A 27,362-nucleotide genomic window follows, 5' to 3' on the forward strand; every position below is an offset into this window, starting at 1 on the left:
TTCTGAGCAATCCAACGGAAATAACACAGCCATAACACAACTGAAGCTCATACCCAAGCTTCAATAGCACAGTAATAATCCAGTATGGTTTGCAATAGTAATGAATGACGCGGTGATAGCCTCAACAAACCTCTTCTGAGATGGATAAAAGGCACCATCCTTACCCTCGTGCAAATGCCAAGCACAAGAGGCAGCCGATACGAGCAACTGAGGGAAGATCAATAACTCGCATCGAGCAGGGGACATTAATCCCAAAGATAACACTATTCTACAACATGGGAAAGACTGGGTCGCATCTTGTGTTCGGCGCGAAATGGCATCGGACAATAGTGTTTCTCACCAACCCTGCGAGACTGAGGCAATCCCTTCCGTTGACCGATCTAGGTTTTTTATTTTCTTTAATGATCAGTCCATAAGATACCATCAGCCACGGAAGCAAAAGATACAGTAATCAACACAGGGCGGCATCAAAACCCAATACCGCGAAACACCATAACCTGTGCTCTAGGTTTTACTAACGTAGCAACTGGGGCTGAATGACTGATATTGATTAGACTAAATTTGACTTGGCACATATTTAACTATTTGACACCGTCGATTTCTCACTCCTTATCCAGCTCACCCCATCCCCCTCTTGGGTCCAATTGAGCTGCAGCCTTGACTTAGGCTCCGCCTTTGCTCTCTTTTCCAGAATTCTCCATATGGGCAACGTCCAACTTATCGAGGAACTTATCAAGGTCTTTGCGTTGCTCATCCGGAGCGTCGTTGACGTGGACAGCGACGTCATCGCCGAATCGGGCTGAAATCTCCTCCAGAGATAACTTGGCGGTCTCGGGAAAATACAAGTAAACGATAGGGATAAAGAAAATACACCAAACAATAATTACCAGGTAGTATTTCCAACCAACATGGACAAACCCGATAGGGGCTGTCTGGAGCAGAATGATGGTGCTAGTGAATTGGCCAAAGAGGGAGAATCCCATGCCGATTGGGCGGATCTCTGTTGGAAAGATTTCTGCCACGTAGATGTACATGGTGGTATCGCAAAGGGTTCTAAAAAGCACCAGTCAGAAGTCGGAAAGCGCTGGTTTAGAAGAGTATAACTTACCCCTGGAATGCTAGGTAGAGAAAGACGAAGAAGACCCCAGCCGCATTGCCCGCCTTATTCGAGGTTCCGGCAAACTCGGCGATACAGGCAGCAAGGCCGCTCGTAGTAATCAGACAGCCAAAGAGGCCTGCCATGAACATCCACCGACGTGAGTTGACCTTATCGTGAAGCCAGGCACCCAGTGGGTTATAGATGATGCCGGCCGTGGTGAGCCAGAGGGCGGAGAGTAGGAGAGGCATGGACCCAGTTTGACCAAGGTTCGTGTACAGAATGACGGAGTAGTTGTTCTGGAAGAGTTAGGAATAGTTCAAGCCGTAGTCACGAACTTACAATAATGAGAGGGCCAGCAAATTCGGCACCCCATTGAGTGAGGAAGCCTATCGCCATGCGTTTGCGGTAGCTCTTCTTCTTGATCACAGCCATCCAAGGCCCGCAACCCAGCGCATCGAGCTTTGCGGCGTCCAGGGCAATCTGCTCCTTAATCTGATAGATCTCTTCTCGAGCCACCACGTCGTCGGGATCCTCTGGAGACTTTCGCAAGTTACGTACAACCGCCCACGCATCTTCGACTCGACCCCTCTGCAAGAGCCAGCGTGGAGACTCGGGTATCCAGACAGAGGCCACTAACAAAACGAGGGGGGCGAGGCACTGCATACACAAAGGGAATCGCCAAGCAAAGTCTGGCATGCGTGATGTGGCGAAGTAGCAGGCGTACCCAAGCCAGCCTGAGAGCATGTAGCCGAAGACAAGAAAGATGGCGTGGTGGCCTACAAGCCACCCCCGTTTATCGTGTGGTGCGAGCTCGCTCATGTACATAGGGCAGACCGTGACGAGGATGCCGATACCGATGCCTGCCAAGATGCGTCCTATTTAAAACATCCTGAAGATTCTGGGTTAGTCATCTACTCTGTACTGTAGAGACGATGCCAGCAGATGGGTAAGCCTCACCCCAAGTTGGCTGCACCACCCTGCAGGGCTCCTCCCACCAAGGCAAAGGCCCCTCCAATCTGAATAGACCTCTTCCTTCCAAGGGCAGTCGCAGCCCACATGATGAACAGTGTGCTAATTGCGCCGCCTGCGCTGTAGATTCCGTTTGCGGTCGAGATGGCTTGGGTAGTCTTGGTGCTGTAGCCTGCCTCGCCCTGCTTAGGCAGGCCAAAGAAACTGTACCATCCTGGCTGTCCGATAGTGCCCCCGATGACTGAAGAGCAGTAGCCATATGTCTATAGGTGAGTTAGCATCCCACTACGGTAGAAACTGTATTGACATACAAGTGAGCCAAATGCAACAGCAACTGTGACCAGCCTGTTGTAAGCGGTTGTGTGCTTAGCCATGGCAAAAAGAATTAAGGCAATATGAAATCACAATGCTTCGAGGTATTAGCAAGAAGAGGAAGAATTGGCTGTTGTTTTAAGGACTCGTGCTTGTTCCTATGACCATGTTACAATGTGGTTGACAGGGGACATGCTCGAGACCAACTCTGTGTTAGGGGGCTCCGCAACCCCAGACTCGAGACGCTTGTATCGGGCTCCCTTGATCATGCTTACCCCAGAATGGAGGCCGGGGGCGGGGTAGGTCCGAGATGGCTATTTGGCGTCCGGAGCGTGCCACTCCGGTGGCGCACCGAACATGACCCACGAAGTCTGTAATTTCGGAGTCAGGCAGGGAAGTAGATGGAGCAGCCCCACGAGTTCCATCTTCTACGGGACCAGCTTGCTGTCGAAAACAACGGCAAGACCCATTAGCAACTTGCGAGGGGTCGTGCCTGACAGGATCGAAAGCGGCTACCCCAATACGACAAGATCCAGGTAGTACCAAGGCGACATGGACTCTGACAACCTTCTGGGTGCAGCAGGGCGAGTATATCAGCGCCTACGCTTTACAGGCCCTGAGCTTACTATTTGGACTATTTGCTACTGTACCATTTACATTCAACCTCTTGAGCTACAACAGCTGCTCCAGTACTAATACTTAATCATCGTGCCTCTTAGATAACAAACTCTCCCAGGTTTCTTGATTAAGCTGAGAACTTCAAAGTTTAGCTGGTCCTTATTCACATGTTCCATTTTTACCCTATGTAGCTCAATACCTTCCTTCAATAGACAATGTCCCAGTCTTGCTGATGAGGAACTCATCGATAGCAACGTCCTTTCCACTCTCCTTCCCATGCCCACTGTCCTTGATTCCTCCAAACGGCGCCTCAGCCGAGGAGCTGTTACCGACATTCTACCCAATGTTAGTGTCATTTCAGGTCAAGAATCTGGACAAGACTTACCAGTCCAATCATGCCAGCTTCCAGGTCCTCAAACATTCTCAGCAATCTGTCAACGTTTTTCGTGAACACGTAGCTCGCCAACCCAAGAGGTGTGTCGTTCGCTCTCTTTACAACCTCATCCTCCGTCTCGAAGCGATAGACGCCCAGAACAGGCGCAAAAATCTCCTCGTTTGTCATAGCCATCTTGTCAGTCATGCCAGTGAGAATTGTGGGTGCCATGAAGTAACCATTCCCATTCTCCCTCTTGCCATTGCCCAGGACTGTCGTAGCGCCCTTGTCGACAGCATCCTTGTACAGCTCTTCTGCCTTGTCCAATCCCCTCGGCGTTGTAAGGGCACCGATAGTAGTATGCTCTTGCATGCCATGCCCAAGCTTCAACGCCTTTGTCTGGCCAATGAGCTTCTCAACAAAGCCATCGTAGATACCACTCTGCACGTAGAGTCGGTTAGACGTTACGCAAGCCTGACCTGCATGCCGCCACTTGAGCGCCATAAGCTGCTCCATTGCCTGCTCGACGTTGGCGTCATCAAACACGATGAACGGGCAATTTCCGCCGAGCTCAAACGTTGTCTTCTTGAGATTCTTCGCGCATAGGCTTGCGATTAACTTGCCCACACGTGTGCTGCCCGTGAAGCTGAGCTTCTTGACCCTCGAGTCTAGACACAGCGCCTCGGCCACAGCAGGTGTGTTCTCGAGGCTCGTCGTGAGCACGTTGAGTGCACCTGGTGGAAAGCCTGCTCGTGTAGCGAGATGCGCTACTGCGACGGCTGTGAGGGGCGTTTCGGGAGAGGTCTTGACGACCATTGTGCAGCCTGCTGCTAATGCGGCGGCCACTTTACGCAGAGCGAGCGCGATGGGAAAGTTCCATGGGACAAGGGCGGCTGCAACACCGACGGGTTGCTTGATCGTCAAGGCCCTGCGGCCGGCAATGGCGCAGGTCATGGTCGTCCCATGCTCTCCACGGTCGGCCTCACCAGAGAACCACCAGACAAATGTCAAGGCATAGTCAATCTCGCCGCGAGCCTCAGCCAGTGGCTTGCCGGTTTCGTGGACAAGAATGCGAGCGAGATCCTCTTTCGCAGCGAGCATAATCTCGTGCCATTTCATCAGCAACTTCGCCCGCTGGCGCGGCGTCGTCTTGGAGTAGCGCTGGAACGCCTCGTAACAGGAGGTGATGGCAGGCTCGACGTCGGCGGATGTGCAGTCGGGACATGTTGCCCATGGCTTCCCGGTACCTGGGTCGAGGACATCGAAGACCTTGTTGTCATGGGCTGAAACGAATTGGCCGTTGACATAGGAACTGAAGTGAAGGAGGTCGGTGTCTTGAAGCGTGAAAGGAAGAGAGTATGGGTTTGACCCTTGTTGCTGTGTGGTCGCCATCGTGCCTTGGTGTTGAAAAAAGCAGATACAGCCCCAATGCCCCGGTTAAGCCTTTACACATCTGATATACAGGAGTGGATGGATTAGTTCGAGTTGGCGCAATTTCTGAAGCTCACAGGATGAGAAAATTGGAGCCGAAACTATCCGTAACAACCGATGCCATCACCGGCTCCGGCGGGGTGATCCGGGCCCCCGTAATTACCCCGCCTTCTCGGAGCTGCAGTGCAGGGATCAGCTTCCATCCGGGAGCGGAACCCCTGCACGCCGAATACGGAAGGGCATCTGAAAGCAGCCTACTGAGCATATGTTTGTCTAGATCCCTTTTGGTCCCAGGGTATCTTTTGATTCATTGCTCGGAGTAGAAGGAAATCTGTTGAGCTACCGCAATCTGGCGCTCAGATCATGCTTTTGGGTTAACGCGGGGGAGACCCTGGGGCAATGTGTGTATCGCTTCCGATGCTGGCTCGAGGGGTCCAACGGTAAGTCGATTGAGTAGCTACCTTATTATGCACATCAGATGATAACACAGGCTGGCTCATCGATGATCATTTGCAAGGCAGTGGATGTATTTCTAATCATCTCCTCTGGAACATGCGCTACGTTTTAGTTGAGCTGTTTACGGCTTTGCAGATTGAGCAAACGAGTCTCGTATGGGATTCCAATCATGGTTTTCCTTGTCATTTTTGTGTTACCATCGCTATCTCATAATCACACACAACGCCCTCCGTCAACCTATACCGTATGTACGTTAGAATCCTCAAGATCGAAACCGGCACAGCAGTTACACGTACCTCGAGATCAACACCAGTGATGAAGTTTGCTTCTTCACTGGCCAAATAACAGCAAGCGTTGGCGATGTCACCAGGCGTCGATGGTCGCCCCAAGGGAATGGTAGACACAAAACCCTTTCTGTTCTCCTCGGTATCGGGCTTGCCAATGAAGAGATGGGTCCTGCCTAGATCAGCATAATTTCTGCAAGATTCACTGATAGAAACCCACATTCCGGTGCTCCCAACCACTGGAGACACAGAGTTGAAGCGAATCTGGTGAGGCCCATATTCGACGGCCATCGTCTTGGTGGCGTTGATGACAGCGGCCTTGGAGGCATTGTACCAGGTCAACTTGGGCCTGGGCCGACTTCCCGCCGTTGAAGCAACCTGAATAAAGCACCCAGGCCTCTTCTCCTTCAAAAAGTAAGGTACCAGAATGTTTGTTGAGTGGTACACACTCTTGACATTAACATTCATAACCATATCAAAGTCGGCCTCGGTAGCATCCTCAGTCGGCTTGTTGGAATATGTTGCGCCAGCATTGTTGATGACGATATCAAGCTGCTTGAACCTCTCAAGCGCAAGAGACAAAACGGCACGCCAGTCGTCGGGCTTAGTCACGTCTGCGCGGAGGAAGTGGCACCTCAGCTCAGAGGCGACGGCTTCGCCTGCTTCGGAGGAGAGGTCAGTTATGATGACGTTGGCGCCCTCAGAGACAAATTTGGCGGCGATGCCTTTGCCGAAGCCTGATGCACCGCCAGTGACGATGGCTGTTTTGCCCTGGAGACGACCTGACATGTTGAGTGGATCCCAAAGAAGGATTAGAAGATGGTAGCGGTTCAAAGAGGGGACGTGGAAGACGGCTTCACATGTTGATATAGCCGTTTAACAACCGTTTCGTCTCTGATTCCCGCCGACAGCAACTGAACCCCGCACACCCGAGCGGCACACTCCATGCAACACATCAAAATGCATCACAGGAACATAAATCCTTTCCGGTGTAATCCAACATCCTTGGCGGTCCCACCATCTGTGCAGTCTCACTGCGTCGTCTCTGTCGATCCACGGTCGGTACCGCAAGTCCGACATCGGAAAAGCACCCAAGCTCAAGCCCCCGGCAAAGCGACGCCGTTGTATTTGTACGGGTGATGATCTCCAGATTGCCTTGTTCCCCAGTAAAACATGTCACTTGTGATAATGACTGCTAAAACTCTTCGCATCCTCGTCCTCCCCGGCGACCATGTCGGCCCTGAAATCATGGCCGAGGCCCTCAAAGTCCTCGACGTAATTGAGGCCAGCCGTCCAGACTTGCGTTTCGAGCGCGACACGGACATTGTCGGCGGCTGCAGTATCGACAAGCACGGCACACCCATCACTGACGCTGTCCTCGACAAGGCCGTCGCCAGCGACGCTGTGCTCTTCGGCAGCATCGGCGGCCCAGAGTGGGCGGGCGCTGACCCTACACCCGAATCAGGACTTCTGAAGTTGCGCCAGAAGCTCGATGCCTTCGCCAACCTAAGGCCATGCGAGATTCTCGTCCCGAGTCTTGTTGGTGCCTCACCAATTAAGCCTGAGCTTATTTCAGGCACCAAGTTCATCGTGGTGAGGGAAAACTGCGGCGGCGCGTACTTTGGCGTGAAGAAGGAGGAGGCAGACATTGCATCTGACCTGTGGGTGTACTCGCGGCCAGAAGTTGAGAGGTTGGCACAAGTGAGCGCTGCTGTCGCCAGAATTCTGCATGCTAGCACCGGCGCCGAGGGCAAGCCGGTTGTCTGGAGCGCCGACAAGGCCAATGTCCTTGCGAGCGGGCGACTTTGGCGTCGTGCAACAACAGATATCTTTGAAAAGCAGCTATCCGATGTGGAGCTGAAGCATCAGCTCGCTGATAGTCTGGCCATGTTGATGGTCAAGGACCCCAAGCGCTTCAACTACAGCGTCATTCACACGGACAACACCTTCGGCGACATCCTCTCTGACATCTCAGGTGGTCTCACAGGCACATTAGGCGTCCTGCCCAGTGCCAGTCTCGCCGGTGTTCCTGGAGAGGGCTCATGTAAGGGCCTATACGAGCCAGTCCACGGTAGCGCGCCGGACATCTCGGGCAGGGACCTCGCGAACCCTGTCGCCGAGATTCTGAGCCTGGCTATGATGCTACGGTACTCGTTCCTACTGGAGAAAGAGGCCGCGGCTGTGGAGCAGGCTGTCATTAAGGTGCTCGACGCGAAGGAGAATGGCGGATTAGAGATCAGAACAAGAGATCTGGGGGGTAGTGCAAAGTGTAGCGAGGTTGGGGATGCAGTTCGTCAAGTGCTAATGGGGTTATTGGAGTGAGAGTCACATGATTTAAAAGAGCTACAGCGTACTAGTAAAGCGTTTAGCGCTCATTAGAAGTTTAAAGCATAATCACAGTGGGCAATTTCCTGTCGGATTGGACCCTGTACAATAGCTCTGAGGGTGGTCACGTGCCTTTCAATGTCCGGCCGGGTGATCTCCGGCTCAGGAGATAGACTAGGGTTAATTAGGAGGGTCTCGTCACGGTCCGGAAAGGGCAAGAGGGAATTATCTCAGAAGGAACAACAAGCAATACACGCTGATTGAGGCGATCCACAAGGATAGCCCTACTTTGCAACATTTCCTATCACTTATTAGAGTCTTTAAAATAGGTATTATATAGTCTCCAATATATCTATCGTGAATAGCACAGAGTGGGTTGTGATAACGTCAAGCTTCAAGGTCCTCGGCGAGATGCGGCCAGTAAGGATATGGTCTCCAAACCATAGACGTAACTCATGGAAGTCACGCTCTAGTCCCGATGTCGTGACTGTCGATGGGCTTCCCGCAGGGAGAATTGCGATATGGTTTCCCACGAGGGCAGAGCCTACGTCCCCCACATGGATGCAATGCCGACCGGGTTTGAGGATAAAGCTTAAGCTCTTGCTAGAAACCAAGAAAACAAGGCCTCCAGCGTAATCGGTGCCGGGAGTTGCAAGGTGTAGATTATGAATCTGACGCAGACCGTGATCAACGCGCCCCCCTATATCGCCAATGATGACGACATTAAGAATGTCAGAATATTCAGAACGTAGCCATGCTAATGCTTTCTCAAAGTCCCACGAGTCTTGGCCAGGGATAGAGATGACCCTAGTAGGAGGTTCCAATCTCGCGAAATACTCCCCAACAGATGGGCGTAGCGAGTCGAGATCGCCGATAATAGCGGTTAGATGAGCCTATTCCAATCAGACTCCGATTTGACTCGTCCAAGTTGTCCTTACATCATGGTCAAGCGAGGGAGACTTAATAGAGTGAAAGGAGTCGTACAGACGATTAGCTCCGCCATCCGCAGCCAACCTTAAGTGAGCTAGGGCCCGGTTAATTGTACAGAAAATACAAACACATGCTGTTGAACTACATCGTAAACATACCATTTTTCCACAACTGGTTGAATGTGATATTCGCCACGATAGGTTGGTTCAGGACTACCAGGGCGAATTTGCCGGCACCTCGTCCTAGCTCACTCGGGCAACCAAGAATCCGGCCTGGATGCCACTGGAAGTTTCCATCCATGCTGTGATGTATATTTGTTTGCTGTGGTGGTAATATAATTTCAGAAGCCGAGCAATGGGTTTTATGCGTTGTCGCAGATGCCGATTCCTTACCATTGGAAATCGCGCAGGCGGGGCTGAGCAGGGGTTACTTGGGCCTAGTCATTGGCAATATTCGACTGACGTGATCAAACGGAACTACGTACATTCAAGTGGTCGATTTCAGGGCCGTCTTGTATTCTTTAACCGATATATTGCCACAGACGAAGGCCTGAAAACTACCCAGTCGTAGCTTCACATAATGAGCAAAAATTTCCTTCCGCTTGGCCGCTTGGAGCCATGACTTACATAAAATAGAACAAGGCCATCTCCTTACTACGTGGTTATATAGAGAGTTTTCCCTTTCTACAAGACTAAGACCAGACACTGAGCAGCATGCTCGCTAGCGACACGAATACAGAGATGACCACAGATGGGCCTCCAACCCAATCCGCATCTGGCACGGATGGGAGTCCCTCCGAGGACTAAAAAATCCTGACAAGGTCCAGCTGAGCGTTGTCCGTAACATGTTTCCCCCACGTCCTCACCACCCTATGCCCAAGAGCTCATTCCATCGTCTAGAATGTTGAGCCGTCTCGAGCGACCACTGGCGATATGCCTGACTTGCCTAGCCTGATTTCGTCTAACCCTACTCTTGGGTCATCTCTTTCCGTAATTTGAACCCTTCCAACAGAATCATCCTCATAGCTTCGCTGGCCAATTCCATATTCTTCCCTGTTTCGTGGTTGAACTGTCCCTTCTTGACCTCATCTTCAGTCACCCAAGCCCATGCCACGTGTTCGTCCGGTCGTAACACCACCTCTCGGTCCCCTTCCTCGATGTCAGCTATGAAAGTGACAATAGCCCAAGTCAGCCCCGAGACACGCAATAAGCAGACATTGAAATCTGAGTCCATCCTCGCCTCTTCTGCTTCACCCGTCAGCGCAAGTGTAGTGACGCCATTGGAGAAGCCCAATCCGACCGAACAGAAGAGGCGCCGGGCTCGTAGGTGCGTCTCTTCCCAAAGCTCGCGGACGGCGACGTTAATTATACTCTGATCAACACTAGGATCTGCGGTCCCCGCCGGGATCTCCCACGTAAGGGGGAACGAATCTGAGGGAGCTCGTTGGAGCAAGAGGCTTTCGAGATTCGTAATGCCAGGAGAACTACTGGGCGTCGACCGAAACACCATTGCACCAGCTATGAGGTTGTGAATATCTGGTCGAGAAGCGAGGAACTCAGCTGGAGAGATGGCAAAGTCGGAAAGGTCTGCAGCAGCTGCGAAAGTCATTGGGGCTTGTTCTCTAGATTGTCTTCCCGCTATGGGCTCGCTATTGTAAGGATAAATCATGGTATCAGTCCAGGGTTGCTGGCTCGCGTATTAGTCCGTGTTAAATTAAAACGCAATTTTGCTCAATGCTCCATATTAGAATAGCTGGTGCGTCACGTGCTGAAGTAAGGTATCTTATCTTATCTTAGTATCTTAGGGCCTGCTCGCTTCCGGCACAGCCGCTGCGACCATGCCGTTATCATACATCCGAGTGTGAGCGAAAGCGCTTGACTGATTTCCTAAGAGGTCTAGGCTAGTTATATTTAGGTGATCCCAGTGATGCGACACTTCCTAAGGACGGTTCCCCAGAGCTTCTTCATTTGCGGATTTGGGAGGGGTATGTCTGCTGAAAATGCCCATTCTGTACCACCAACTTCTCCTCCTTAACCCGCCAGATTTCCACCCAGTACTTCAAGGTCAGCCTCCTGGATAACGTGAGCTTGATGACTTCTACGATGAGGTATAGCTGCAGGTTTGAACAGCAGGCTCAAACCAGTCTCGAAAGTACTAGATTATCAGTCGTTGGAGTCTTTCTAGCCGCCTCACTGTCTACGGCGATTACACTGCCACTTTCTCGTGCAGCCTCTGGGTGCAGTGGGGGCTTGACTAACATTAGTTATGATTTGTTGATTTTAGAAACCCGAGTTCGAACGCGGATACAGCCAACATGCACTTCTTGCGAAGATTGCCGGACTATACTTCGGCATGACCTTGTCGGCAACGAAAATCTTGCTCGAGTCGGCGTGGAACATAGCCTCGACACTTACATCAACGTCAATGGTGGTACCACCAGGGTTACACCTAGAATGGTTGCCACGGAGGTCGAAGCTATCCTCGGCGCTATGGAGAGACGGCGGTCGTGACACTCTCGCCGGAGTTATGGTTCATCTAAGTCTCACTCATCGTGCCCTACTTTCATCGGTAACGTTCTGTCTCCTCACCCGTCCCGTTCATATATGCAGATCGGCTACGAGTTCCTCACTTGATCTTCTAAGTCATTCCGTAGCTGCCCGGGGACCACCTTTTGAGTGGGCACTGTGGTCCCCGTACGCGATCGAGGGGTCCTTGCCTGCATAGCCTTCTCCTTGAAAGGTGGGACCGGGTCTCTTGGCCATGATGGCGCTGTTCTCTGGACTCGGATCTATTTTTCCCTAACAAGCTATCCAGGCGGGCACTATTAGATTCCGCACATAATCTGTGGTGGCCATACATAAGGGAACCCCATGGCAGCTACGAAACCTGGACCGCTCGGTCGGCGAAGAGGCACCCCTGCGTCGAGTCTCATCAAGCGCGACGTTGGGAGTGACTCGACGTCGTACCTCCCAAGATTAACATGGGCTGTTTCAATGCCGTCTCAATTCTAGACCTGGAACAACCCAAACGTTAGTGCTACCACCTGCCACACCTCGTTCCCGCATGTCAAAAAGGGAACAAGCCCAAACAGCTTAGCTGAAACGCTCTGTGTGACTGTGATGACTCTACTAGCCTAAATCAAATCAGGCTGTTAGAACCTGTAACAAAACTTGCGACGTCAGACCTGGGATGCCAATTTTACGTCAAGAGTATCGTAAATAACTGGGGAAGAGGGGAATACAACGCTTCTGTGTTATATCTACGACCTAAATATAAAGATACCTAACTGCGCCCTTGAAATCATTGATTAAACACTTATCACAGGGTCCAGACACATTACAACTGCTCATCACTCAATTGCCTCGTCACTTCCTCGCCAACTTCACGCAGCCTATATACACAACTACACTCATCAAAATGCAGCTCCCCACGTTTTTCCTCACTATTAACTTCTTCACAATGGGCCATGCTAATGCAGGTAAAATTGACCCTCCCCTGGCCCTATTCCTCGTTTGTGTGTTCATGCTAACCCTCTTGGAAGCCTCGATTCGTCGTCAAAATTCCGAATTTCGCGACTTTGTTACTGGAGCGGGAAGTGCGGTTTTTGGGAACGCAGGGAACCCATGTTCCGTTGGACCTGACGAGGGCGAATGCGATCAATTTGGAAGATGCGTGCAGTTTATTCCTCCGAATGAGCAGAGCATCTTGAACCAGGGACGAGAAGTTGATGAATGCATCAAGGGAGGGCAGACAGGCACCTTGAAGGTTTAGCAATTCCGTTGCTATAGAGGTTAAATACTTGGACTTAGAATACTACTCTGTAAACTCTCCGAGCTTTATAGGGTGTATAGTAGGCATTTCGAAACGTCGAGGCGGGCCCTAGACAAACTGAACAGCCTCTAACTCACCATTCCTAAGGGCTTCTACTATTAACAGGGCATTGGTTCTTAGTCCCTCCTCGAGTTGTTGCCTATTAGCCAAGCCTATGGTCTTGTTAAGGTACCCTATATTACTCTATAATATAGCGATAATATAATTATTTTACCAGGATGTAAGCTAGAGATGCGAGTTAGTAATAGTAAAATAATTTAAAATTAAATAGCTTAATATTACTTCTCCTTTACTAGTTTATATATTATTTAATTATAATAGTTATAATAGTTATAATAGTTATAATAGTTATAATAGTTATAATAGTTATAATAGTTATAATAGTTATAATAGTTATAATAGTAAGTTAGGAAAAATAAGTACTAAGCTATTTTAGGCTATTAAGTAATTTCTTATATATAGAAAAGGAATTAAAGGCCTTAGACCTTTAATTATTATTATTTTCTTTAGGGTTAATTTAGAAATAGGGGAGCTTTAGGTTTTCTTCTTAAAAATAACTTTTATTACTATTAATTAATTAATTACTCTTATTAGTTTATATAATATTTAATATATAAAAAAGTATATTAAAGAATAGTTTAACCTTATAGTATACCTAAAGGTAGATTAAAGTAACCTAATAAGAGAAATATTATTTTATATATAATTAAGCTATTATACTTAATACCTTTTAATGCAAGAGTTAATATTAAATATACTTTATAGATACTTTTATACTTAATACTCTGCCTTAATAAACCTTATCTTATTAAGAATATAGTATTAGCTAGTAATAATAAAAATAATTAACCTACTCTTTATTCTAATAATAATAGGTTATGATTAATAATAATAATATAATATAAAATAATAACTCTTATATAAATTACCTAGTATATTCTCCCTCTTAATAACTCCAGCCTAAAAGTAACTTAATATAAGACTATATTTTTATGCCCTCTTAATATACATACTTCTCTTATTAGGGCTAAGCCTTAAACCTACCTTAAATCGCCTAAAGTAAACTAGCTAAATAAGATTACTAGAGCTAAAAAAGCTCCTTATAGTCTTATAACCTTTATTAGACCTTTAGAGGGTTTATTTAGTAGCCTTTAGTTATTTCTTACTCTAGTTATAGAGTACTCTTCTTAATAGTAAGTAAGAGTTTATTAAATTCTAAGAATAAATTCTCTATAACCTTATTAGTTATATTAAATATAACTACCTCTTATATGCTAAAGATTTAGTATTTCTTATTGCCTTATAATAATATTTATTATTATTATAAGAGCTTCTTTGCTTTATAAAAAGGGTTTAAATAGAAAGTTAGTAAGTAAGAAGTAAGATAAAAGTTTAATAAAAAGTTAATTAACCAAATTCTAAGTAAAGTTTTAAGATATAATAATAATAAATATAATATATAAATATAATAAGTAATCTAATGAAATTACTAAGAATAAAAAAATATATAAAATCTTTTTTTTAAAAGTTACTTAAAGAAAATTATATTTTAAGTTTTAGCTAATATATATATTACCTACGTATTATAATTAACTAAATATAATAAAAATCTTAACCTTTTTAATTTAAATATTTATAAAAATATTATAAATTATTTAATTAATTAAAACTATTTATTATATTTTTTCTTAGATATCTTAATTATTACCTAATAGGTTTTTATATTATAACTAAGCTTATTATAAATATTATAATATTAAACCCTAAATTTTATTAATTATCTTTAATTATTATATATTAATAATTTAGCTATTACTTATATATTAATATTTATTTAATTAATTACTTATCTTTTTCTTTTATTATTATTACCCCTCTTTTTTATAATTTAATCCTTATTACCCTTTAGCGCTAACTTAATATCTTATTTACCTCTTAAAGGTCTTTCATCTTAGCTATTAATAAAATAACCCTATATATAATAGCCTTTATTCCCTTAGAAAAGATTATAGAGCTTTAAGAATTAATTCTAGTAAGCTATTCTTATATCTTTTAATTTATCTTTTAAGGTATTTAGACTAAGATCTAGCCTTAAATATAATCTTTAAGGTCTTTGAAACCTTAGAGGTTAGAGGCTTTATTACCTCTTTAGCTAATATTAAAGTCTATAGCTATATATTAAGCTTTAAGATTATAATTTCTAGGTTAAGAAAAATAAGCTTAATCTCTTTAAAAGCTATTTTAATACTTTTATTTATTATAATAATTAAAAATATAATATAAAAAGCTAAAAAAAAGCTTAATCTTAGAAATATAAATTATAAGATATTTAATTAAATATTTTATTTCTTAATTCTAAGCTTTTTTAAGTAATTTAAAATACTTAATATTAAGGGGCTAAAATAAATAAAATAAATAAAATAATATATAAAGCTTAATAATTTTATTTTTTTTATAATATTTTTTAAATTTAATAAAATAATAACTTTTATAGCTATTAAAAATTAAAAAATAATAAAAATTAATTAATTAATTAGCTATATAATAATTAAAGTATTTAAATTATTTAAGATTAATTATATTATTAATTTAGCTATTTTAAGTTATTATAATTATTTAATTATTATTAAAATTACTATTAAAATTACTATTATTTATATATTTATATAAGCTAAGATATATATATTATATATTTAATTAGATAGGTTTAATTAATTAAACCTATAGACCTCTATCTACCTCTAAGTCTAGCATTAAGTCCCGGCGCTAACTCTTTTTAGGTTTAAACTCTAACGCCGACTCTAGGAACTAATCCCTCTAAAACCTATGACGCTGATAACCCCTATTTCCCAATATAATTACGCCTATAGCTATATGGCTAAATCCTAGCTAGCCATAGTAAGACTTCTTTAATCTTCTTATTTAATAGTATAGAAGGTCTTTATAGTTATTATAAGCATTATAACTTATGCCCCGTGCTAGGTATTATCTTTTAAGTCCTCGAGGAATTTAATATCTTTGCTGATGGGATATTCCCTTTCTTATAGCTTCTTTTTAAGAGCCTCTAATAAGGAAAGCTCTTTTCTAAGGAAGCTAAACCTTCTATTAGTATTATAGCTAGGTAGAAAGAGGCTAGGTAGAAGAAAAATAGTATAACTAAAGATTATAAGTTTAATTAGTAGTAGATCGCTATATTATATGCTTATATTAATACTCTTAAGGCCTCTATTTAATATTATTACTTATAGCTTATTATAGGTGTTTTTTATGTCTTTGCGAAGCTTATAGATCTCCTTACTAAGGTTATCTTAGTTGTATTAGAGGGTATGCTGATAGGTATTGGCCGCGCTGCTTTGATCGTCTGGTTGAAGGTCTCTGCGGAAAGTAGCTATTATGATCTCCTTGACGTGTTGTTTATTAGTTGACTGGTTGTTGATTGGTTGACTGGTTAGTTGTGGTTATTGTTGGTTATGGTTGAACCTCCTCTTACGAGGATAATAGAAGTGATTTTGACCTCTTTGAGTGGTCGAGAATTGCGATTAGAAGGTTAATGTTAGAGGGGAGAGCTGCTATGTAAAGGGGTTAGATTTTAACCTCTTTAGTTAGTTAAGATATAAGCTATTTATTATAAATAGAGCTAGCTTTAGCGTATTATTAAAGCTATTAATAATTGCGTAGATAAACCTTATTAATTTGAGCCTATTAAGACCTCTAGCTTTAGGTATAGAGCCTTTATTATTAGAATTATTAAGATATAGATTAAGATATTTTAATCCCTATTTTAGGTGGTATAAAGTTAAGTTATAATAATTATTTAATTACTTAAGAGGTTATTTTTTTAATATTAATTAATAAAGTAATATTAATTTATATTAATAATAAAGAATTAAATTACTTAGCTTTTTATATTAATTACTTAAATACTTATAATTTATTTTTAGTTTTTAAGTTATATTAGTTTTAATTTTTTATATTTTTTTAAGCCTATAATAATTATTTTATTTATAATTATATTTATAAAAAAGCTAATTTTATTAAAATTATAAATATTATTTAATTAGATATTATATTTTATTATAATATTTATTATAAATTAAAATTAAATATAAATAATAATTAGATTTTTATATTTAGCTTTTTAATAATTATACTTTTAAAAAAACTATATCTTAAGGTCTAAGTATTACTTAATAAAATTTAAAGCCTAATATATACTAATTAATAATATATTATAGTTAATATAATTAATTAATAATATTATATTAAGATTAAATGCCTTTCTATTAGTAATATAAGGTCTATACCTTATAGATAGTTATAGCTTATTAGAGGCTTAATTATAGGTTACCTTTTATAGCTTAAATAGTAAGAAAGATTCTAGCCTTAATAAAACCTTATAATATATTAAGTAATTAAGAATTAATTAATTCAATAGTAAGGATAAAAGTTAAGGAATTTTTATTATACTTAGTTAATTATTATACTTAGGTAATATATATATTATAGATAATATATTATATTTTTTTAATATAATAGTTATTATTATAGCTATAATATATAAATTTTTTTTTTAAAAGTTTTATCTTATATTAAAAAAAATACTATTTCTAAAGTAATAAAAATACCTTTAATTCTCTTATTTTACTAATAAAAACCTCTACCTTTCTTATACTTATTCCCTTTCTTTAATTTAATAATTCTTTAGATCTAAATTAATATTTTCTTAATCTAGGCTTAGATCTTCTCTTATAGTAGCTCTTTCTAAGCTACCTCCTATATATAAATAGCATTAGCAAAGCTCCTTAGGGTACCTTTCTTTATAATAATCTTTATTTTAAATATAACTAAGTAGGCTTAATAATATTTAAATTTAGCAAGTTATTATATTAAAAAAAGCTAATAAATTAAATAAAAATTATATATTTATTATTAAGTATAATATATATATATTAATATATTATTCTTAGTAATTAATTAGGTTACTTAGTAAATTTATATATTATATTTGCTATTATTATATCTTAAAACTTTATTTAGAATTAAGTTAATAAACTTTTTATTAAACTTTTATCTAGGTATTAAAAATATAAAACCCTATCTTATTTATTAAGAAACTTATAAGTTAGCTTCTTATTTACTAGTTTTTTATTTAAACCTATTTTATAAAATAAAAAAGCTTTTATAATTATATTTCTTATTACTATAAGATAATAAGAAATATTAACTCTTTATTATATAAAAAGTAATTATTCTTAATATACCTAATAAGATTATTTAGAAATTATTTTTAATAATTAATAAAGTCTTATTTATTAAGTATTAAAATAACTTAAAGCCTAAGTAAATAATAACTAAAAAAATCTAAATTAATTCTTTAAAGGTCTAATAATAGCTATAGGGCTATAAAGAGCTTCTTTAGCTTTAATAATCTTATAAGGCTAGCTTTCTTTAAATAATCTAAGGTAGCTTTAACCTTTTACCTTAATAAGGTTAATATATTAAGGACAAGCTAATATAATCCTATATTAATATACTTTTAGGCTTAGGGTATTTAGTAGGAAAATATACCTAGTAATTTATATAAGACTTATTACCTTATAGTATATTATTACTAGTAATAGTAATTAGCTACTACGAAAATAAAAAATAAACTATTTTATTATTATTAACTAGTAATATATCCTTAGTAAAATAAGGTTTATTAAGGTAAAATATTAAGTATAGAAATATTTATAAAATATATTTAATATTAATTCTTATATTAAAAGGTATTAAGTATTATAGTAATAATATAGGCTAGGCAGGAAAGCCTAGTAAAATAATCTAACTAAGCAAGGGACTAAAGGGATTAAACTTTACTTATATTAGTCCTAGGACTAAATAATATAAATATTAGTCTTACCCTTAATTAAACCATAAAATACTTAATCCTAGGAAACTATATAAGTATATAAGATATATTTATTTATATTTTTTTATATAGTACTTATCTTAGCTATTAATATTATTATTTAACTTTATGCTACCTAAAATAGGGATCAAAGTATTATAATTAATATCTTAGTAATTTTAATAATAAAGGCTCTATACCTAAAGCTAGAGGTCTTAATAGGCTTAAATCAATAAGGTTTATCCACGTAATCATTAATAGCTTTAATGACGCGCTAAAGCTAGCTCTATTTATAATATATAGCTTGCATCTTAACTAACTAAAGAGGTTAAAATCTAACCCCTTCATGTAGTAGCTCTCCCCTCTAACGCTAACCTTCTAATCGCCCTTGCAATTCTTAACCACTCGAAGAGGTTAAAATCTTAAAGGATTACGCTTCTGTTATCCTCGTGAGAGGAGGTTCAACCATAACCAATAATAACCATAACCAACTAGTCAACTAACTAGTTAACTAATCTACGACTAGTTAACTAATTAATAATACATTAACAATCGCGATGGCTACTTTCCGCAGAGACCTTTAACTAAGCAATCAAAGCAGCGCGGCTAATGCCTATCGGTATACCTTCTAATACGACTAAGATAACCTTAGCGAGGAAGTTTATAAGCTTCGCAAGGGTATAAAAAGCACCTATAATAAGCTATAAGAAATAATATTAAATAAATACCTTCGGAGTATTATATTAAGTAAGGACCTTAATAATCTAAAGTATACTAAACTTATAATCTTTAGTTATAATATTCTTTTTCTTTTACTTAGCCTCTTTTTACCTAGTAGTAATACTAATAGAAGGATTAATTTTATTAGAGAAGAGCTTTTCTTATTAGAGGCTCTTAAAAGGAGGCTAGAGGAAAGGTAAGTTCTTATCAGCGAGGAAGACTAATTCCTTAGGGACTTAAAATATAATTAGTACGCGGCGTAGCTTATAACCCTCGTTATAAGTATTAATACCTTTCGCTATGCTAAATAAGAGGATTAATAAAGTCTTACTATAACTAGCTAGGATTTAGCCACGTAGCTATAGGCGTAACTATATTAGGAAATAAGAGTTATTAATATTATAGGTTTTAGAGGGATTAATTCCTAGAGTTAGCGTTAGAATTTAAACCTAAAAAGAGTTAGCGCTAGGGCTTAGCGCTAGACTTAGAGGTAGATAGAGGTCTATAAGTTTAATTAATTAAACTTATTTAATTAAATATATAATATATATATCTTAGCTTATATAAATATATAAATAATAGTAATTTTAATAGTAATTTTAATAATAATTAGCTATTAATATAACTTAATTAATATATATAATATAAAAGTCCTTATATATTAATAGTTTTTTATAAATAAATTTCTAAATAAATAAGCTTATAAAATATAAACCTAGGATTTTATTACCTTATACTTTAGCTTATATGCTTTCTTATAAAGAGCTTACCTAAGCAATAGCTGCTTAGATAAGCAAGATATAAGGGAGTGTTAATACTGCCCTTTCTGGGCTTATTTCCCTTTTAGGAAGTTTATGTAATCTCGGACTTAGGGCTTTATTATAAGCCCGATAACGCCGTTAAATCCGTCTCTTTTTATAGGGTATTTCCTATCTGGTTTTAAATATCCTAGTTTAAAACCCTATAGGTTTTAGTTTCTATTATGCTATAATTCAGCTTCTAGCTATCTGTTATTAGCAAAACTAATAGGGTCTTAAAGCCCGGAATTAGGGCTATCCGACGGTATAACTTTTATCCGAGTCAAACTAATAGATTCCGAGTAATTTGCTATATAAGCTATAAACCCTCTCTTAGAAATAGCTCCTTAGATCTTTAACTAATTCAGACAATAAGAACACCAATCAGAAGCTAGTCTTCTCTATTTTAACCCTATTATCTATTTGCCTCACTTTTATTGCTTTATAATTTCTTACCTAGCTAATTAGCTTTTTATAAGGACTAATTCCACTGCCTATTTACCTCCTATCTTTATTACCTACCCTATAGTCTTTAAAGACAATATTTTCTTTATTTTTTAGTCTTTTATATATAATAAGTAAGCGCTATAGTTAAATAAGTATTATACTTTTCTTACCCTTAATAATAAGAAGTATTATATAAATACTATAAATTATTTAATTAAGTAAAAGTACTTATTATATTTTTCCCTATATATTTTAATTATTACCTAATAAGTCTTTATATTATAACTAAGCTTACTATAAATATTATAGTATTAAATACTTAATTATATTAACCTCTCTTAATTATTACTTCTTAATTATTTAGTTATTATTTATATATTAATATCTATCTAATTAATTACCTATTTCTTTTTCCTTTATTATTATAACTCCTCTTTTTTATAATTAGGTTTATTTTACCCTCTAGTATTAGCTAAGTATTTTATTTATTTCTTATAGGTTTTTATTCTTAATAACTAATAAGATAATTTAATATATAATTATTCTTATTAATTTTTTAAGAGACCTTAGGGCTTTAAGAATTAACTCTAAGGAGCTATTTTAATATTTTTTTAATTTATCTCTTTAGGTATTTAAATTAAGATTAAGTCTTAAATATAATCTTTAGGGTCTTTAATACCTAAGAGGTTAATTAATTAAATACCTCTTTAATTAATATTAATATTTATAGCTATATGTTAAGCTTTAAGATTATATTTTTTAAATTAAAAAAATAAGCTTAGTCTTTTTAAATAATACCTTAATATTCTTTTTTATTATAATAACTTAAAATATATTATAAATAATTAAAAAAAAACTTAGTTTTTAAAATATATATTATAAAATATTTAATTAAATATTTTATTTCTTAGCTATAAGCTATTTTAAGTATATTAAAATATATAATATTAAGGAGCTAAAATAAATAAAATAAAGATAATAATATATAAAATTAAATAATTTTATTTTTTTTATAATATTTCTTAAATTTAATATAATAATAATTTTTATAGCTATTAAGAATTAAGAAATAATAAAAATTAATTAACTAATTAATTATATAATAATTAAAATATTTAAGTTACTTAAGATTTATCTTATTATTAATTATTTTATGTTATTATAATAAGTTAATTACTTAAGAGATTATTTTCTTAGTATTAATTAATAAAGTAATATTAAGGTAATATATATAATAAGTAAGTAAAATAGATAAGCAAGTAAAATAAAAATCCCTTAACCTATACCTTCTCTATTTAATTAATTAATTCTTAACTACTAAGTATATTATAGTCTAATAAAGAGGCTAGAATACTTCTAGCCCTCTAGGCCCTTTAAAATAACCTAAAATTAAAGCTCTAATGCGCTATAAAGATCTATATAGTTAACCTAATAATGCTCTAGCGTTAATAAAAGGGCATTAAATCTTAATATAATACTATCTAGAAATTATATTAGCTATCTAATCTAGAGAAATAGATTTTTATTTATTTTATTCTTAACCTAGATATATAAGGATTTCCCCCCTAGCTATATAGTAGTAAAGATATATTTAATTAATTTCTTATTAATTATAATATATTACTAATTAATATATATTAGGCTTTAAATTTTATTAAGTAATACTTATAGCTTAAGATATATTTTATAAATATAATTGTTAAAGAGCTAAATATAAAGATCTAATTATTATTTATAATTAATTTAAGTATATAATAAATATAATTATAAAATATAATATCTAATTAAATAATATTTATAACTTTAATAAGACTAGCTTTTTTATAGGTATAATAATAAATAAAATAATTATTATAAACTTAAAAAGATATTTAAAGCTAAATTTAATTTAGCCTAAAAACTAAGAATAAATTATAATTATTTAAATAATTAATATAAAAAGCTAAGTAATTTAGCTATTTATTATTAATATAAGTTAATATTACCTTATTAATTAATATTAAGAAAATAACCTCTTAGGTAATTAAGTAATTATAATAACTTAAAATAATTAAATTAATAATAAAATTAGTCTTAAGTAACTTAAATATTTTAATTAATATATAACTAACTAATTAATTAATTTTTATTATTTCTTAATCCTTAATAACTATAAAAATTATTAATTTATTAAATTTAAGAAATATTATAAAAAAATATAACTATTTAGCTTTATATATTACTTTATTTATTTTATTTATTTTAATTTCTTAATACTAAATACTTTAATATATTTAAAAAGGCTTATAAATAAAAAATAAAATATTTATTTAAATACTTTATAACTTATATTTTAAAACTTAAGTTTTTTTTAATTTTTTATATTATATATAAGGCTATTATAATAAAGAGAAATATTTAGAGGGCTTTTAAAAGAGTTAATTTTATTTCTTTTAACTTAAAAAGTATAATCTTAAAGCTTAATATATAGCTATAGACTTTAATGCCTATTAAGAAAGGAGCTAAGCCCTTAATCTCTTAGGTCTTAAGGACCCTAAGGATTATATTTAAGGCTAAATCTTAATTTAAATACTTTAAAAATATATTAAAAAATATTAAAATAGCTCCTTAGAGTTAATCTTTTAAGCCTTAAGGTCTCTTAAGAAAATAATAATAATAATTATATATTAAATTATTATATTAATTATTAAAAATAAAAACCTTTAAGAAATAAATAAAATACTTAATTAATATTAAAAAATAAAAAAAATTAAGATATAAAAAAAAAGGTTATAATAATAAAAAAATAAGTAATTAATTAAATAAATACTAATATATAAATAATAACTAAATTATTAAAAACTAATACTTAAAAGAGATTAATATAATTAAGTATTTAATATTATAATATTTATAATACGTATAAGTATAATAAAAGAACTTATTAAGTAATAATTTAAATATTTTAAAAAAAATATAATAAGTAATTTTAATAAATTAAATAATTTATAGTATTTTTATTATAATTTTAATCTTATAAATTAAGAAAAGTATATAGCTTATTTATTTATATAGATTATTTATTAAGTATATTATTTAATTTCTTTAATATATTACTTTTTTATTCTTTAATATATTTTAAATATATTATAATATTTAAAGATTATTTATATTTAAATATACTAAACTAAATAAATAATAAACCTATTATATATTATAAAGCTTTATTAAGTTTATTTTAAAAATATTTTATATTTTATAAATATTATATATTATAATTAAGTTTTATAATTATATAACTTAGTTAATATATAAAAATAAGATATTATTTAATTTATATTTCTCTTAAATTTATATAAATTTCTCTCTTAGTTACTATTATCCTTTCGTAATTTTACTAAAGTTAGCTCTATAAATATATATATATATATTTAACGCCCGGGCTAAGCCTAAACGGCACTTTAACTAACTTATACAGTCTCTTTATATCAATTTGTCATTATCTCCTAAAGCCTGTCTGAAGATCTGCTTTACGCTCTCCTATTGCCAATTTAGACGTTTTCAGCGGGATCACATGGGGTCCATAGCAAGTGAACCCAAAGACGACTTCTCTAAGTGTTCAGTCTGCTATCTTCGGCGGCCGAAGCGAGACCTGCTGTTGTTAGCTGAGGGTGTTGGTGTAGGTTAGTCGAGGATGAGTGTTGTTGAGGTGGAGGGCAGATATCAGTCTTTGTTAGAGGTGATCTGCCAAAATATAATCCACCCGGATATTGCCACTGGAGTGGACAGTGGAATCCACGAGTGGATCCACTTCGTGGATTGAGTGGAGTGGCTTTGAACCCTGACCGAAGCCAAGTCTAATATGAATGACCTTGTTTGTGAATATCAGCAGCATCAGGAAGCTGGGTTTGAGGACGAGGACGAATGCGAGGAAGATGTACTGGATGATGTGGAGGGATAAACCGGCAGTTCTCCTATATTATTTGCTGCTTCAGAAGCTCGCTCCTGAATATGACTATGCTGCTTCGATGAAATTACTTCTGTTCGCCACTTCTTCTTCTACCTGGCCCAGCTCAATGCCACCTCCCGAATCAGTAGGATCCAGGTCCTCATACATATTCGAACCTCTAGCGGGTGTCCTTATCGCCGCCTCCTCTGTATCAATTGTCGGCCTAGAAACCCTCAAAGTCCGTTGATCCTGCGCCCAGTCCTCCATAATTTTATGGCTAGTCACAAAGAAAATGATGGCATTCCAGACACCCTGGAGTGGCAGAAGGGACACAGTCGCAATTTGGTACGGGAATGGGGAGTGCCCGTACTTAAAGCTATGAAAGCGGTTAATGGTTGCTGGCGTCCACGAGACGACGACGCTGAAAGTGAAGAGGAATGTGGCGCGTAGATATACCCTCTTCACAGGGTCCTCAACACGGCATTTCGATATTACTCCCCTGGTTACCATTATGGTGCGGTGTACTCGGTGTTTTCGCGAACTCGAATCGCGAGGTTTATTTGAAATGATTGTCGATCGGTAGTGATCCGGCGTCTCGTACATTGAGCCTTCGAGAACCCCTAATGTTGCTCGTGCATGTAATGGCACAGGCAGCGAAATATAGGGAACTGGCGCCAGGGTGACAAAGTCTTCAGCGACGAGCACCGGATATGCAGCATTCTCGGCGTTGCGTGTGGCAGTCTTGGTTGAATCCTGAGCTGTGTCAACAGACGTAAACAAGTTGAGGATGGCCAAATAAGCTACCATTGAATTTGAAAAATTTCGGATTTGATTCCTTGAGTGAAAGATGCGGTAGCCAACGATGATATTCAGGACGACTGAACCAACGATACAAGACCATACGAAGATGTAAGAGGAAAAGACTCGAACGTTTGGCCAATTATCACTAACGCTACACCAAACCTATCCAATAGTTAATGTGAAGCTTTCAGTTTACAAACAAGAAAAAGCAACCCACGTAGGCTTGGCCATAAATAGGTCCACGAGCTCGTGTTGAAATAAAAAGCAGCGCAAAAGCGATGGTAAATGGCCCTCCGAAGCAGACGAGACAGAACTGCCATGCGTGGAATGAATGGGGGTTTGTACGGCCCAGGACAACAAGGAGGGTATTGAAGGACAGTCCAAAAGCCCACCACGGATCGGACTGCCCAAGCCTATCGATGCGTCAGTATCGCTGGTCTCAAGTTCAACTTCAGGAGACTGTGCAACGAAAGAGGCCTCACATTTGAAGCAGAAACGCCTGCGCCTTACAGAGCGCAGAGTCTTCCCCAGCGGCGAGTCCATCCCTCGCAATGATGCAAGCGATGCTTGAGCCGAGGTTGGCGATGCTCGCCATGACAATGAAGGTATTCCGAGGATTCCGCAGTCGCGCCACTAGCCCGTACGCAATGAAGATGAGTAACACGGCGACGAGGCTCAGGCAGCCCTCAATTCGCTCCACAAGTGCAAGCGCATGGGCCTGACTCGGCGTCGGTGTCATTTTCGCCAGCCCATGCTGTTCAGGATCAGCATACGTCAGCTACAGCGGCGCGCGATATACATGTGGGGAGGGAAATGAGGTAAATCATTGAAGACGATTGTCGAGGCCACTTTAGCCGTAGCCCCCACTTGGGCAGAACGCAGATGCGGTGTCAGAAGAAAAGGTCATGATGACAGGATCTTCATTTCGCCGTGGCGTATGCAGAAAGTGAAGAGGGAGGACCGAGGTGCTCACTCCCCATGGTTGATTGGTTGATCAGACAAGATGGAGCAGCAACCGATGGTGCCTCAGTAGCGGTTTGGCTCGCACACTGTCCTCTACGTCGTATCCAGCTATGACAAGAGCGAAAATTGAGGACTCTTTACAGTAAACAACTCATTGAAGGAGCGTTACGGCATCTAACCTTGGATGATATTCGCTTCCATAAAAAGAAATATAGAATATCCCTTCTAAACTCGAATTATAGAAGCTCAAAAATAGACGTTTTCATCATTTCATTATAACTCCGAGGTAGAACAAAGGATTAGGAATTTTGATTAGAACTTGGTGTTTGTAGGGGGTCAAAAACGGCCGCTAACGGGAGCGTTGGAGCAAGTTTAGTACCGTCGCATTTTGGGCTAGTATCGGTATTGATATCATCGTCATCGTCGCCCTTCACGTTGACGGCGATACATTGCTCAACTTGATCATTGAAGTGGCTGCGTTTTCACTCGACATCTGGCGTTGAGATCCCAGTGGGCGTTGACGATGGCGGCGTCCTAGAGGTATCGCGGCCCATTGGTGTCGAAGGAAAGGGGGGCATAGTATTATTCGTCGTCGCTATTCGATCGGAAGAAGTGTTTTTTGATCGCCGGCTGTCTTTCTCCCTGGCTTGGGCCACTGGTGTTGTCTGCTGGGGTAAAGATGATGATGACGATGGCCTCTGCGACATGATATCTGATATGCCCCTTTTCTTCAGGATAGGTTTTCCGTTAATGTTGACTAGTGAGTTGGATTGGAACAATGAGGCACCCGATGGCCCAATCTGTGTACAGTAGATCTTGCTAGCACTTGGTTGAACGGACTCATATAGCCAATTCGCATCACCATCTTTCAACCTGCACAAAATTAGCTTGGTACTCGCGTCGAATTCTCTCATGGCCTCACCAGTTGAGCGTTTCGGCAGACACAGTCTCCAGGTTGTTTTGGTATCCCTTCAACTGTCGCGGACCTCCCGCCAGGTCACGGCAGGGGGGAGCAGCCAATTAAAACGCATGGGATCAAAGGTACCTAATCCCCCACGTATTTAATCCTATGATAGAAGTACCAACAATCTTTCGAGTTACAAATCGTTACATTATACAGCTCGTGTAAGTGGTGATCAATGACGCAACGTGTGGTTCACCTCATGTACCTCCTTGATGACAGGGGTG

The 27,362-nt window shown here is 38.2% G+C and overlaps 6 protein-coding genes across 6 annotated transcripts; 1 reads left to right on the forward strand and 5 right to left on the reverse strand.

Moving 5' to 3' along the window:
- Nucleotides 1-662: 662 nt before the first annotated feature.
- NCS54_01297900 (MFS domain-containing protein) lies at nucleotides 663-2,442 on the reverse strand (the record flags this gene model as incomplete). Its single annotated transcript, XM_053158196.1, has 5 exons — nucleotides 663-1,053; nucleotides 1,109-1,395; nucleotides 1,439-1,974; nucleotides 2,073-2,331; nucleotides 2,380-2,442. The coding sequence occupies 5 exons, from the start codon at nucleotides 2,440-2,442 to the stop codon at nucleotides 663-665; spliced, it is 1,536 nt and encodes a 511-aa protein (XP_053014171.1).
- A 748-nt stretch (nucleotides 2,443-3,190) lies between these two features.
- On the reverse strand, nucleotides 3,191-4,763 carry NCS54_01298000 (Aldedh domain-containing protein; the record flags this gene model as incomplete). Its single annotated transcript, XM_053158197.1, has 2 exons — nucleotides 3,191-3,334; nucleotides 3,384-4,763. The coding sequence occupies 2 exons, from the start codon at nucleotides 4,761-4,763 to the stop codon at nucleotides 3,191-3,193; spliced, it is 1,524 nt and encodes a 507-aa protein (XP_053014172.1).
- Nucleotides 4,764-5,471: 708 nt separating this feature from the next.
- Nucleotides 5,472-6,331, reverse strand: NCS54_01298100 (Hypothetical protein; the record flags this gene model as incomplete). Its single annotated transcript, XM_053158198.1, has 3 exons — nucleotides 5,472-5,495; nucleotides 5,555-5,714; nucleotides 5,763-6,331. 3 exons carry the CDS (start codon nucleotides 6,329-6,331, stop codon nucleotides 5,472-5,474), a joined length of 753 nt encoding a protein of 250 aa, XP_053014173.1.
- A 399-nt stretch (nucleotides 6,332-6,730) lies between these two features.
- Nucleotides 6,731-7,864, forward strand: NCS54_01298200 (3-isopropylmalate dehydrogenase; the record flags this gene model as incomplete). The annotated part of the gene is made up of 1 exon (XM_053158199.1): nucleotides 6,731-7,864. One exon carries the CDS (start codon nucleotides 6,731-6,733, stop codon nucleotides 7,862-7,864), a length of 1,134 nt encoding a protein of 377 aa, XP_053014174.1.
- Nucleotides 7,865-9,763: 1,899 nt separating this feature from the next.
- On the reverse strand, nucleotides 9,764-10,492 carry NCS54_01298300 (Nudix hydrolase domain-containing protein; the record flags this gene model as incomplete). The annotated part of the gene is made up of 1 exon (XM_053158200.1): nucleotides 9,764-10,492. Exon 1 carries the CDS (start codon nucleotides 10,463-10,465, stop codon nucleotides 9,764-9,766), a length of 702 nt encoding a protein of 233 aa, XP_053014175.1. The 5' UTR covers nucleotides 10,466-10,492.
- Nucleotides 10,493-24,476: 13,984 nt separating this feature from the next.
- Nucleotides 24,477-26,038, reverse strand: NCS54_01298400 (Hypothetical protein; the record flags this gene model as incomplete). The annotated part of the gene is made up of 5 exons (XM_053158201.1): nucleotides 24,477-25,163; nucleotides 25,215-25,373; nucleotides 25,429-25,624; nucleotides 25,935-25,965; nucleotides 26,011-26,038. The coding sequence occupies 5 exons, from the start codon at nucleotides 26,036-26,038 to the stop codon at nucleotides 24,477-24,479; spliced, it is 1,101 nt and encodes a 366-aa protein (XP_053014176.1).
- Nucleotides 26,039-27,362: the final 1,324 nt, after the last annotated feature.

The sequence above is a fragment of the Fusarium falciforme genome, chromosome 11 (assembly GCF_026873545.1).
Source record: "Fusarium falciforme chromosome 11, complete sequence".
NCBI classification, from domain to species: domain Eukaryota; kingdom Fungi; phylum Ascomycota; class Sordariomycetes; order Hypocreales; family Nectriaceae; genus Fusarium; species Fusarium falciforme.